Here is a 13,072-nt window from a genome sequence, read left to right as displayed (position 1 = left end):
CTTATTCTTAACTTAGGACAAGTCCTAGGACTCTTTCAAAGTCATTAAAAACTTAAGGCTAGTCCTAAAATAGGACGAGTAACTCGTCCCAACTCGAGATAAGACTACTTTTAACTCTTTGTCAAATCCACCCCTAAACAGTCTATTTACGAAGTTTGTTACAGCTTTAAGCCCGGTTCATACTTCCTGCGAATGCGAATCGAATTTGACGTGAATTTGACGTCGCAACCCTCCTTTCGCAGTGATATTCGCAAGTGAGTTGAGAAAAGTTGAACTGCTACGAATTATTCGTTGCCAATTTGTGACGTCAACATTCGTATCGCATTCGCAGGAAGTATGAACCGGGCTTTACAAAGGTATTTCGTAGACCTATGCAAATGAACTCACCATATTGCCCTTTTGGTGTGATATCCTGTCCCTCTAGAGGTTCACTGATACCGAACTGATTCTGCGCGGTAACCCTGAACTGATAACGCTTGTATTCCTTCAGTCCAGTCACTCTGTATGTCAGATCAGTGATGTTCTTATCAGTCACAGGCTTCCACTTGAAGTCAAGCTCTCCCTGCTTCTCCACGATGTAATTGAAGATGCGGCTACCTCCATCCTCCTGCGGCGGGCGCCAGGATAGTGTGACGGCATTCTCTGTCACATCTGTTTGCTCCAAGGGGCCACGAGGCGGGCCAGGTTTGTCAAAGATCTTGATCTGAATGCTTGCGGAGTCGCTTCCGGCGTCGTTTTTGACAGCCACGGTGTAGTTACCGGCGTCAGACCTCTCACAGTTCTTGATGATCATTGTGACGGCACGGTCGCTAGTCTCAACCTTCATCCGGTGGGAAGAGGGTAGAGAAGCGCCCTCTCTTGTCCAAGTTGTCCTCGGGATGGGAAAGCCAGTGTAGGGTATGACTGCTTTGACAGTGGTGCCAACCTTTGCTGTTATTGGCTCTGTGATTTCCTCGAGTTTGGGTAAAACTGCAATTAAAAAAAATTATTTTGAAAGTTATAATAAAGTGTTTTACCGGTACTTCAAGGTGCTTCAACATTCAGTATTTTCCTGCAACGTATGCGGGACTAAGTTTGAATTATGAGATCTACTCCTTTTATATAGCATCTAAAACAGTGATCTATATTTTACTTTTACTTTTGAGCAATTTCTGTGCCGGGAAAAAAGTTAAAGCTACCAATCAATACCCTTTTGAAAAAATACACAAAACTCACCAGATGCTTCCTGGGCCTTCACTCTCACAGTTGGCTCGCTGGGAGTTCCCAAACCCATTCTGTTCTCAGCAACGATCCTGAACTCATACTCTCCTCCGCGGGTGAGTCTGGTTACTCTGCACGACGTCTCATCACTGCCGATGACTGCAACCTTGCTCCAGTAGACACTGGTGCGATCTTTCTTCTCAATGACGTAACCGGTTATTTCAGCGCCACCGTTGAATGACGGTGGTAGCCATGAGAGACTGACTGAGTCTGATGTTGTGTCAGTGATCTGAGGTGTGCTAGGTGGTCCAGGAACATCTGGTAAAATGATTTGAATGTGTTGTTAACATTAATTATATGTAAAGACATCTACAACAACATAGAGCAGAGAAGTTCAAACAACCTTAAAGGAAAATCAAGCAGGAAATCAGCCAAAACTAATAATGAAGTTGCCAGAAAAAGTTTGTATTTGTCTATTTTTTAAAGGAAATTATGCCCCAGAGTCAGCATCTATACTGATGACTCCTACAATGCACAGGTCAGGTCACAGAAAATTCTGTCTTCAAATTTTAGATTAGTCATTTAATTTATTTCAGTTACAATTAAAACTCTTTGCCAGCCATAATCATGACTAGAGCATGGCTAGTCGAAACGTTGAGACCAATTAAGAACTCACTCCGTGGTAGTGAAGTTAATAATGAGAAGTCCTCTCGATCCACTAAAGCGAAAGTAGTAGTCCCGGCGGATTTCATACCTTCTGCCCAGGTAGTAGTTAAAAAGCAGGACAGTTCTTTTCAGAACTGAGAAGTCTCCCCTGAATCCCATAAACAGAAAGTCTAATCTGCACTATTTTTACTCTCAAACACGCTTCAGACTCACCATATTTGCTCTTGATCAAGATGGACTCGGTCCCTTCCAGTGGCTCACTCTCACCGATCTTATTCACAGCGATTATCCTGAACGCATACTCGGTACGCTCGATCAGATTGGTAACCGTGCAGGTGGTGTCGCTGAAGCGTTGTGTCACACGAGCCCAGGAGGATCTCTTGGTGTCTCGTTTCTCTACGATGTAGTGAGTGATTCTGCTCCCTCCGTCTTCCGATGACGGATTCCAGGAGAGTGTTATACAGGTCTTGTCCATGTCACATGTTTCTATTGGACCGAGAGGCGGGCCTGGACGATCAAGAACCTTTGAGGTGGGGTGAAATTCAAAGAAAATATTGTTATTTACCAAAGTCCTCAGATAGTTTTCTAATCAGAAAGCAGTCAAGTCTAAAGTCTCAAGTCTGAAACTGGTCAGATATTTTGAAAATTTTACCTAAGATTCTGCCTGTTGGAAATTTCTCATATCTGCATCAGTCACCCACTATTTTGTTGTTATAAATTTTGCAAAAACGAGTATACTCACTTGCACACGAATCATTGCGGTCTCGCTTCCAGCCGAGTTGCTAACAGTGAGTTTGTACGCTCCTTCGTCAGCCTTCACGCAGTTCTTAGCAGTCAAGACGGTCTCACGATCCGTGGTCTCAATCTTAACCCTTGTAGAGGACACCAGTGTCACGCCATCTTTGTCCCATTTGACCGTTGGTTTTGGCTTGGCTTTGTAGGGCACGTCCAGATGGAATGTGGTACCGGCGCGGACGGTCAGTGTCTCACGGTATTTGTTCAGATCAAGCTTTGGAGGTACTGTAAGTAATTGAGATTTATAGTAAAAGTTATTTTAGACCCACTCCTACAAAATGACAGAAAAATACTGCTTGAGAAATATTTTTGATGAGCAAAAAATTGAGTGGAGCTCCAGCCACAACAATGCAAAATTAATGTAATTTTGGCTGAAAACCTGTGCTTAGCAATTTTGTTTTGTGCTTACAGGCTTTATGAAACTGGGCCCAGGCCATTAACTTTGTTTTGAATTGAAACAGCTAAATCTATTTTCCCATCTTCGACTAATTCAGTCAACTTCGGCAGATAAGGTAACATTTAAGTTCTCATTTCTTGCACATTTAGCCTTGTTCCTAATTGATTGAGTTGTGTGACACAGGCAACAGTTTCACATGTTAAACCACATTTTTTGTACATAAAAAAAAACCTGCTTCGAAAATTTTGACTGACTCTTACCAGCGACACCCTTAGCATCGGTAGCATCGCTAGGCTTGCCCGGTCCAGCTTCGTTGATGGCGCACACTCTGTACTGATACGCAGCACCCTCCGGAAGATCTCTCACAACAAAAGTGCAACCGGAGATTGGTTCCTTGGTGATCGGGGTCCAGCGTGAGGTGTAGCGATCAGAACGCTCGATGATGTAACCGGTGATTGGGTTTCCGCCATCGCTACTCGGTGGAGTCCAAGAGAGGTTGAGTGAGGTTCGAGTCACGTCGGAGATCTCGGGAGAACCTGGGGCACCAGGTGCGTCTGTTCACAAAAAAAAAAAAATCAGTAAAAAATGTGTTTTATGTTCAACCCCAAATTATTAAAAAATTTCCCTGTTAGTTCATCTTGTAGTAATTAACTAATATTAAAAAATGTGTCATACATTTTTATCGTTGAATTCTCTTTTGACTCTAAACTACAATCATACCAGAGAATATGATTTGAATAGCAACAATAACTCTTTATTTATTGCAGATTTTCTTCTGGAGTGCTTACAACAGCAGTAAGCATACAATGTCTTTCCCTCATCAGTGTAACTGTAAAACCAAAGTAAAGTTTGCAAAACCCAGATTCAATTTTAACATCAATTAAACTTTCAATTTTCACAAAATCTACGTTCTAAACCTTTCAACCAACAATTTTCCAATCCCAAAACCGATCCCTTGACAAAAAAAGTTGATCCCAAAACCTCCCTTATTTGTTCCTCCAAATTTTCAAAAGCTTTTAATCAACACTTTTCTCACAATCCATCATTCGGAATTATCAGTAACTGATCACATGTTTAAAAACTTACCATATGGAGCCTTAGCAAACACTGGTTTACAGGGTTCGCTCGGCGGTCCCACTCCGGCCTTATTCTCAGCGCTCACTCTAAACTCATATTGACTACCCTCTCTCAAACTGGTCACTGTGTACTCAAGTTCGTGGCTCGAGTGAGAGGTGACTCGGCTCCATTTGAAGCCAAATGCTTCTCGCTTCTCCAGGTGGTAGCTGGTGATCTTACTTCCTCCATCTGAGAGTGGAGGGGACCATGAGAGTGAGACTGAGGACCTTGAGGTGTTGGTGATGATAGGTGCAGCGGGCTTGTCAGGAGCATCTAAAGTTATAAGAAAACACACAATACAATTAGGCGACCCTCCTACTGCCTGACCATTCATTGAATGACAGAAATAATGTAAATGAATCATCACACTAAACAGAATAATTATTTTCTTTCTCATACATGTAGATGTAAACAATTGTTGTTAGATTTTATCTGTAATTAGCAAGTATGCCAGCTAGAGAGGGGAGTCTCCTTGACATAAATCTTGTCATATTAGGCATTTTATAGGGCTTTTAAAAAAATTACCAAAGCATATTCAAATTTCTGATGAATGTAATGATGATTGAGAAATATTAAGGATGTGCAGCTCAAAGCGTCTGTTTCCTATACTTCTGCCCTCAAAAAAATAGAAGGGATTTTTTGGTAAACTGTAAAAAAAAATTATATGGTTGTTCTTAATAAACCGTTTTAATAATATTAATAAATAACAGATAAAACTTTAAAAACGTACCGTAGGGCGGCTTTGCCATCCTAGTCTGTGAATAGTCACTTGGTTCTCCGAATCCAGCCTTATTTTCAGCCAAGATCCTGAACTGGTACTCAGACTTCTCCACCAGATCACGTACTGTGTAAGATGTCTCTTTGATGCTTAACTGATTCACTGGTACCCACCGTAGGGCTAGCTTCTCTTTCTTCTGGATGACGTAACCGATGACGCTGGAGCCTCCGTCGGACTGAGGAGGAGACCATTCCAAATGCATGGAAGTGGCTGTGACGTCGGTGATGTTTGGCACACCGGGTGGGCCAGGAACATCTGAAGATTAAAAACACAAAGAATTATTGAATAATATAATCGTTTTTAGTTATAATAACTAGTTCTGATATAGCGCATTTCACAATCACTTCTCAATGCGCTTTACATTGGTGCACTGGTCATTAGCCCAGTAACAGCTCCCTGGGGAGTAACCAGCCCTGAGCTGCTGTGGCGCTCCAGTGGCTTTTTTAATCACAATATCAACCTCTACCCTGGCAGGTACCCATTTATACCCCCGGGGTGAAGAGAAGCAATCAAAGTAAAGATTTTGCTCAAGGACACAAGTGTTATGACTGGGATTCGAACCCACACACCGATAAATTAACCATCAGAACTTGCATTTGATTCGTTTTACCTCTAGGCCATGATACCCTTTAGATATTTGTTTCTACCACAGAGCAATTCCTAAAAAAGATTTACTTCTTAAAAGGACCTACTTCATAAGTACTTGGACTTTTCAACAAACGTTGTGAACAGTGCACTGGTATGTTAGCTTTCAAAGACTTATGACTTTTCTCACCGTAGGGCGGTTTGGCAACTGTTGGTTTACTAGCTGAGCTTGGCTTTCCATTGCCAGCTTTATTGATGGCGATCACACGGAACTGGTACTCGTTCCCTTCACGTAGTCCTCCGATCGTCCCAGAGGTTCCAGTGAACTTGTCGACCTGCGTCCAGCGAGTGCTGAATGGCTCCTGCTTCTCAATGATGTAGCCTGTGATTGGACTGCCACCGTCGGAAGAGGGAGGCGACCAGGAGAGTGTCATGGAGTTACCAGTGACATCTGAGACTGTCGGGGAGGTGGGAACACCAGGCACTCCTGTTGTAATGTGATGGGAAAAAACAAATGTTAACTTAGTTTGTATGAATTTCTCTTAATAATGGTTGTACAGCAACACAGGTAAAGTTTCCAGTGTCTGAAGTTGATGCTTAACAAGGGGAGTGTTTGATTAATTACAAAATCAAAGCTTGTTGAAGCTATAGCTCCAAACAAACAAAGTATGTAACAAAGAGAAAAGGTCCTTGCAAAATTTGTAAGGGAAACCGAGATAACTTAGAAGGGATTGAGACACTAAACACTTGAAAGATTACCGACAAATTAATATAAACTAATACAAATTAGTACAAACGAAAAACAAAATGAGCATCAAAACTTGATAAAAGAAACTCACCAAGTGGAACAGGACCATCAATGAGCTTTAAATAAATATATGTAAAGTGTATACTAAAAAGTTCTTGTGACTGGGGTTAATAATTACGAGGGGATCCTTAAAATACTGTACTAAAAAAAGGTACGACTGAAAAAATAAAATGAGCATCACAACTTGATGAAAGAAACTCACCAAATGGAGGTCTGATTACAGTTGGCCTTGTGGGTTCGCTCGCCTTTCCTACACCAGCCTTATTCTCAGCGCTCACTCTGAACTCATACTCAAGTCCTTCCTTCAAGTCGGGCACGACCATCTCAGTTTCTGTCACCGTGTAACGGTTAACTCTTGACCAGCGTGTGCTGTACTGTTCCTTCTTTTCAATGATGTAGCCTGTGACGACAGCCCCTCCATCGGATCCAGGTGGGCTCCACGTCAATGTAGCAGAGTTAGAAGTGGTTTCCTTCACAGTGACATCTTCTGGAGAATCTGGGACATCTGGGGGTAAAGACGGGTTTGCTTTGTCATTTCATATTCTCAACAACCATATTCATACACAGCTCTGTTACATCATACAATTAGAGCCCAGTGGTATAGAACATTTAGAGAAAGTACAATTTAGGTAAATTTGAGATCGGGTTCTGGACCAATATTCTCAAGGCTCTAATTAGAGCCACACCAGAAGAGAGGATGATAAAGAAATTTCATTTTTTTTTTTTTTAAGATGTGGGAGGACCACCCCAGGAAATTATTTCAGGGAAAACCCACGCAGTCAAGTACATGTAGGAACTGAAAACCCAATCCACATAGTGCCCCCGGTGGGATTTGAACCAGGGTCCCACAGGTGGAAGGTGAGGCAAGAGATCATACAGTTTAACTTTAAATTCACAAATATCTTATCTTTGTAACAAATACCCTCCTACAATGTAAGTGAAATTACATTTCACAAGACTACTACAGAAACCCAAATACTCACTGTATGGAGGCTTGGCAGTTGATGGCTCAGATGCTTCACTCGGTTTCCCAACGCCTGCCCGGTTCTCAGCGCTCACTCGGAACTCATACTCATTTCCGAACTTGAGTTCTGTGGCTCTGAAGGTGGTCTCTGTAACTGTGAATCGGTTTATTTTCTGCCAACGTGTGCCGAAGCGTTCTTTCCTCTCGATGATGTAACCGATGATCTTGTTACCCCCATCAGAGAGTGGAGGAGTCCAAATGACAGTCATTTCTGTAGTGTCGGCTTTGGTGACCTCAGGTTTACCTGGGGCTTCAGGAACATCTAATAGAAATAAGGGAGGGGATAAATGAAATAAGGTCTTTTCACACTATCATGCTTCAACCTGTGCCGAAAGCTACATGGTTCCAATACAGATTGACATCCTAAAATTTCAACACTTTTCAAATTCCCTCTGTCCAACACAGACATTTTCTTGTGTAAAAAGGCAAACATAATGCATACGTACATGTATAGTGGGGTTTTCTAATTAAGAAAAAAAGAAGAAGAAATTTTTTAAATCACATCAATCTCTACATGATAAACTTTGGTCACTTAAGTATTTATCCCTACTAAATTCCTCGGTCCTAGAAAATCACTTCATTGAAATCAATTTCAGGAAAATTCTTGGTCACTACTGGATAGGACTCTGCATTTGTGTAAAGGCAGACATACATGTAATGTGAAAGAGAAGGGGCCTACAATTGTACTGAATTGAAAGGTTTTGCATCAAAGTATTTTGAAAGCACTTGGAAGCAATTGTGATTTCTTCTTTCTCTCACTACATTTCAAGCCATACCACTCCAGGGCTCAAATCCACAAAGCGCTTGGATTCATCTTAAGATGTGTTGTCAGAACATCACACTTTTCTTGGTAGTGATTCACAGTTAAGATAAATTTTCAGCTCGTTGTAAAATTGAGCCCAGGCAATCTAGAAATACAAGAGCAAGTGTACAAACCGTATGGAGGTCTTGCAACTCGAGCAGCCGATGGTTCGCTAGCTCTGCCAACACCGGCCTTGTTCTCAGCACTGACTCTAAACTCGTACTTCTTGTCTTCAGTCAAATCTCGGACAGTGTAGGTGGTGTCTCTGACCGCCTCTCTGTGCGTCTTGACCCAGCGACTGGTGCTGAGGTCGTGTCTCTCAATGATGTAGCTGGTGATTGGGCTTCCTCCGTCGCTAACAGGCGCGGTCCAGGACAGGGTCATTGATGACTCTGTGGATTCTAGGATGGTGGGAGAGCTTGGTGCGTCTGGAACATCTGAGAATTGGGGTTAAAAGTGGACATTCATTGACTAACAGGGGTCAGTTTCATAAGGGTGCTTAAACAAAAAATTACGCAGACGATAAATGTGCTACAGTATTTTTACTGGTAACTTGTTCTAGTAAGCAAAATATTGTGGTGCTTAGCTACTTTTTGTGCTTAAGCAGCTCTAATTAATGGGGCCCTCAATAAAAACTATATCCATAAACTTGTTTAGTTTGAAAGGACTGTCTGCATTTATGTGTTTGATTTTTGGTTAAAAAAATAGCAAACGCTGCTTTGAACAAGCACCAAAATATCACCTTAACTGCTGCCTAAAAGCAATTTTTTAAGACTGATATTTTGCCAATTATAAAGTTATATAGGGAGAAAGTGTTACTAGTTATGTTAGATACTCCAATATGTTCATTTTGTTTACTGTATAGATTCAATTGAGTGATGGGTCTTTAATTTCCAAATGCTTACCATAGGGAGCCTTTGCAGTGAACCTGTTACACTGGTCGCTTGGTTTACCGACTCCAGCCTTGTTGACTGCACAGATGCGGAACTCGTAGTCATTGCCTTCAGAAAGGCCACGTACAGGATGGGAAGTTGCATCAGCATTTACCTGGTTAAGCAAAACAAAATAATACAAAATTCAAACATTGACAATAACAGAAGGGTGTGTTAATGGATAACAAATATAGTCTGTAATAACTTTGCAATTATATTCATGATTTAAGGTAGTTGTGCCAAAATAAATTGAGTGAAATGGGCAAGTACAAGTTTTAACATGTGAGAACAAGATTTTCACCCTCCCCGCCTAATCCCGCTCTCTCAAGAAATAGATAACTTTAGATGGAGCCGTTTCTCACAATGTTTTATACAATCAGCAACTCTCTCCATTGCTACTGTAGTTAATGATAACAACTATTTTGAGTAATTATACCACCTCAAAATACAAGCGCCAAATGAACAAGGATTTTTGAGAGTCACTAAAGCCTTTAAAGTGCAACACAAGATTCAGTAAACTTTTCGGCTTTTTCAAGAATCGACTTACCTCATCAAGCTTTGTCCAACGTGTCGCAAACTTATCCTTTCTCTCAATGACATAACCTGTAACGTCAGCTCCACCATCATTGCTGGGGGCTGACCAACTCAAGAGGGCGCTGTTAGCTGTGATGTCAGATACGTCAGGCGCATCAGGGGAACCGGGAACATCTATGAGGAAAATAAAATCAATGAGCTCAAGTAAACAGACAAATATTCTGATCCTTTACTAGACACCACCATGATTGCGAATGGCTCGTATAAAAATTAACTTGTGGTTGAAGACGACAAAAGATTGAACCCATGACTATTTATTGAAAGACAAGGGCATGTCCGGAACTGACCACTTGTCACGTTACCATTGTTTTAAGCACATTTTCATTTCTCAAAACAAACAGTGGAAAAGAATATGTTGAAAATCAGCACAATGCCTGGCCATATCAAAATGAGAATACTGGACATTGACATTTTTGAAACTCAAATGGCTCATGAAAAATATTAACCCCAATTAAATCATTCCTTCAACCGTCTCGGCTCTTTCCGGAGTATGCAACCTGTGCCAAGAACCCCCTCTACCCTCACAGGTACCCATTTACACATACCACATAGAAGAAGCAATAATAATTAAACAAGCGTAATGCTTAAGGACTGTGTCATCACAAGTGTCATGACTGGGATTCTGACTACATCCCAATATACACTAGACTGATTGATTAGCCATGACATGCCAATCTGGCCCTTTCAGTTTCATTTAGAAACCCATGCTTAAAGATTCATCAAGAGATCTATCACAGGCAATCACAAAGACGGCCAAACAAAGTGTTGTACTCACCATAAGGTGGTTTGGCAACAGCTTGATCTGATGGCTCACTGAACTTTCCAACTCCTGCCTTATTCTCAGCTGCCACTCTGAAGACATACTTGCTTCCCTCCGAGAGGCGAGTGACCGTGTGAGTGGTCTCAAAGATGGACGTATTCACCTTTGTCCATCGTGTTGCAAAGTCTTGTCTCATCTCAATGATGTAGCTGGTGATGGGACTGCCGTTATCAGAGAGGGGAGGAGACCATGATAGGACCATGGAGGTGGAATTTATGTTGGAGATCTGTGGCACGCCTGGAGCATCTGGTGCATCTGGAAAAATTCAAATACAAGACATTCTGGTTATTTGAGTCATAATTTGAACAGATATATGTAAGGTTACACCGGTGTCAAAAAAATATAAAATAATCAAAAAGGATTTCGATTGCAGTATAAATGATCAATAATATTTGATGCAAGTTGTTGTGATACAGAAAGAACATGCGTTTTGGAGTCAATCGTAATTATTAATGAGCAAAAGTTAAAAAGATTTGATATTTCCCTTCTTCAAACTAGTTGTCAAACAAGGTATTTCCAATTGTTTTCACTATTTTTGAAACATTCATATAATGACGGTTCAGGTCTCTTTTTTCATTTTGATGAAGTATGAGCATCAAGCATCAAGTATGAATCTGGCCTAAGTGTGCTACGCATCAAGCAAGGGATCAGTAAGTGTCATTTAACAAAGTCTCAGTTTTCTGCTGGTTTTATTTCTATGACCTACTAAGGGTACCTACCATACGGAGCCTTAGCAAGTTGAGCTGGCGATGCCGTACTTGGCTTCCCGGTGCCTGCCTTATTCTCCGCTATGATCCTGAACTCATACTCTGACCCCTCCCTGAGGTTGGACACTGTAAACGAGGTATCCACGATCTGGACTCTGTTGACGACGCTCCAACTCATCTTGCTGGTGTCCCGACGTTCAACGATGTAGCCTGTGATGGGGCTGCCACCATCTGATGTTGGTGGAGACCAGTGAAGAGTCATGGAGTTGGCATTGATGTCAGTGACGTCTGGTTGGCTTGGGGCACCGGGGATATCTAAGAGAAGGAATTAAAAAATGGCACAATAAGTTACTTCAATTGGAATTGAACATCTCAAGTGAAGAACTTTTTTCATGAGGTAAAGTGACATTGGGAGCCAAAATAGGGGAAAAAAACAGTAAAGTAGCCCTTAAATATATGGACATTTACAAATTCAATGGAAGATATTTAGCTCTTCTTCATTAAGTGCAGGCCACTTGGTCTGAAGAAAGTGGTCTACCTTTTGGGTTGCACAGAATAATCTATTAATAATCTCATAGCTTGTCACTTCTCTGAGGAAATATGAAGAGATTTTAATATTTACTTCCTGAGTTATTCCTGCTTTCTTAACTGAATGTACAAAATCAATATTCATAGCAGCATCCAACAATAGAACTTTCCAAACTATGAACGTCGTGGGTTCGAATCCCACCTGACTTATATGCCTGTGATTTTTTCACAGAACTCGGGAAAGTACTGAGTATACAATGCTAACAAACATCGGTGTATTAGGGTAAAAACCCAAAATTAATATTATGAAAATGTTTTGAAAAAGAAAATTGAAAAAAGTGTACATTTTGACTCCCAAATCATTGACATTTGACACTTACTATAAGGAGGTTTAGCAACGGTTGGTCTTGTAGCCTCACTGTATTTCCCAGGTCCAGCCTTGTTCTGAGCCACTACTCTAAACTCGTACTCCATCCCTTCTGACAAACCGCTCACTGTGAATGAAGTATCCGGAACCTCTCGCTTAGTGACCGGGGTCCAGTGGGTGCTGAAACGATCACGTTTCTCTACGACGTAGCCTGTGATTGGACTACCCCCGTCTGATTCGGGCTCGGTCCATGAGAGTTGCATTGAGGATGAGGTTATATCTGATAGGATAGGTACGCCTGGAGCATCAGGAGCATCTGTCATGGTAATGAAAAATAAACTAAATTGAATTCCCATCTTGCAACCAATTTTAGAGAGAAAATACCGGGTTCAATCTTCTGTATTCTAACCAAGCGAATAACCGTATTTTTGGCTGCAAGAGGGCGCTTGTAACGGTTAGTTTTCTTGCATCACCATTAAAAGTGTTTACTTTTTTGATGGCCTGTATTTTGTTTCCTTGTAATAATGGTCAAATGAAATAACAGGTAAAAAAAAGAAAAAAAAGACAAGAAAAAAAACCCCAAAACACCACAGTTTGTTTTAGTTGTTTTGCATCCTGAAGTTCAGTTCACACATGCCCGCTCATAGCGTAAAAAAATACTGCACAGTGGCTGACCAATGGTTAGAAAATCTACTCGAAAACAACCACAGCTAATATACAATGCTACATAAGCAAAACCTCACTCTTGATTAGAGTACATGTACACGTATTTTGCATTTAATCTATGAAATGTTTTGCGCAGTGAATATTTCCTCCATCAGAATTCTTTCAGCAACTTGATTAAAACAAATGTACATATTGTATGGACAAATTTACTGCTGCACGGAACACACACAAATATCTTAATTCTGTCTCCAAATCGTCACATTATTGGCAGATATTTAAAGTAGATT

The 13,072-nt window shown here is 41.1% G+C and overlaps 2 protein-coding genes across 2 annotated transcripts in view; both read right to left on the bottom strand.

Moving 5' to 3' along the window:
* Positions 1 to 10,735, bottom strand: part of LOC139940149 (twitchin-like) — a 59,391-nt gene extending 48,656 nt beyond the window's left edge. The window contains exons 1-14 of the mRNA XM_071936432.1: positions 10,473 to 10,735; positions 9,651 to 9,811; positions 9,077 to 9,218; positions 8,306 to 8,608; positions 7,329 to 7,631; positions 6,548 to 6,850; positions 5,728 to 6,024; positions 4,905 to 5,207; positions 4,145 to 4,447; positions 3,319 to 3,612; positions 2,609 to 2,886; positions 2,080 to 2,389; positions 1,216 to 1,518; positions 388 to 969 (exon numbers count right to left, since the gene is read on the bottom strand). Of these exons, the coding sequence (XP_071792533.1) occupies positions 388 to 969; positions 1,216 to 1,518; positions 2,080 to 2,389; positions 2,609 to 2,886; positions 3,319 to 3,612; positions 4,145 to 4,447; positions 4,905 to 5,207; positions 5,728 to 6,024; positions 6,548 to 6,850; positions 7,329 to 7,631; positions 8,306 to 8,608; positions 9,077 to 9,218; positions 9,651 to 9,811; positions 10,473 to 10,719 (4,129 nt within the window). The 5' untranslated portion in view covers positions 10,720 to 10,735. The remainder of the gene's footprint in view (positions 1 to 387; positions 970 to 1,215; positions 1,519 to 2,079; positions 2,390 to 2,608; positions 2,887 to 3,318; positions 3,613 to 4,144; positions 4,448 to 4,904; positions 5,208 to 5,727; positions 6,025 to 6,547; positions 6,851 to 7,328; positions 7,632 to 8,305; positions 8,609 to 9,076; positions 9,219 to 9,650; positions 9,812 to 10,472) is intronic.
* Positions 10,736 to 11,222: 487 nt separating this feature from the next.
* Positions 11,223 to 13,072, bottom strand: part of LOC139939576 (twitchin-like) — a 31,924-nt gene continuing 30,074 nt past the window's right edge. The window contains exons 41-42 of the mRNA XM_071935577.1: positions 12,133 to 12,435; positions 11,223 to 11,539 (exon numbers count right to left, since the gene is read on the bottom strand). Coding sequence (XP_071791678.1) covers positions 11,223 to 11,539; positions 12,133 to 12,435 — 620 coding nt within the window. The remainder of the gene's footprint in view (positions 11,540 to 12,132; positions 12,436 to 13,072) is intronic.

This window comes from Asterias amurensis, chromosome 7, assembly GCF_032118995.1.
Source record: "Asterias amurensis chromosome 7, ASM3211899v1".
NCBI lineage: Eukaryota > Metazoa > Echinodermata > Asteroidea > Forcipulatida > Asteriidae > Asterias > Asterias amurensis.
The sequence above is the reverse complement of the archived record's forward strand: the minus strand, read 5'-3'. Positions and strand labels throughout refer to the sequence as shown.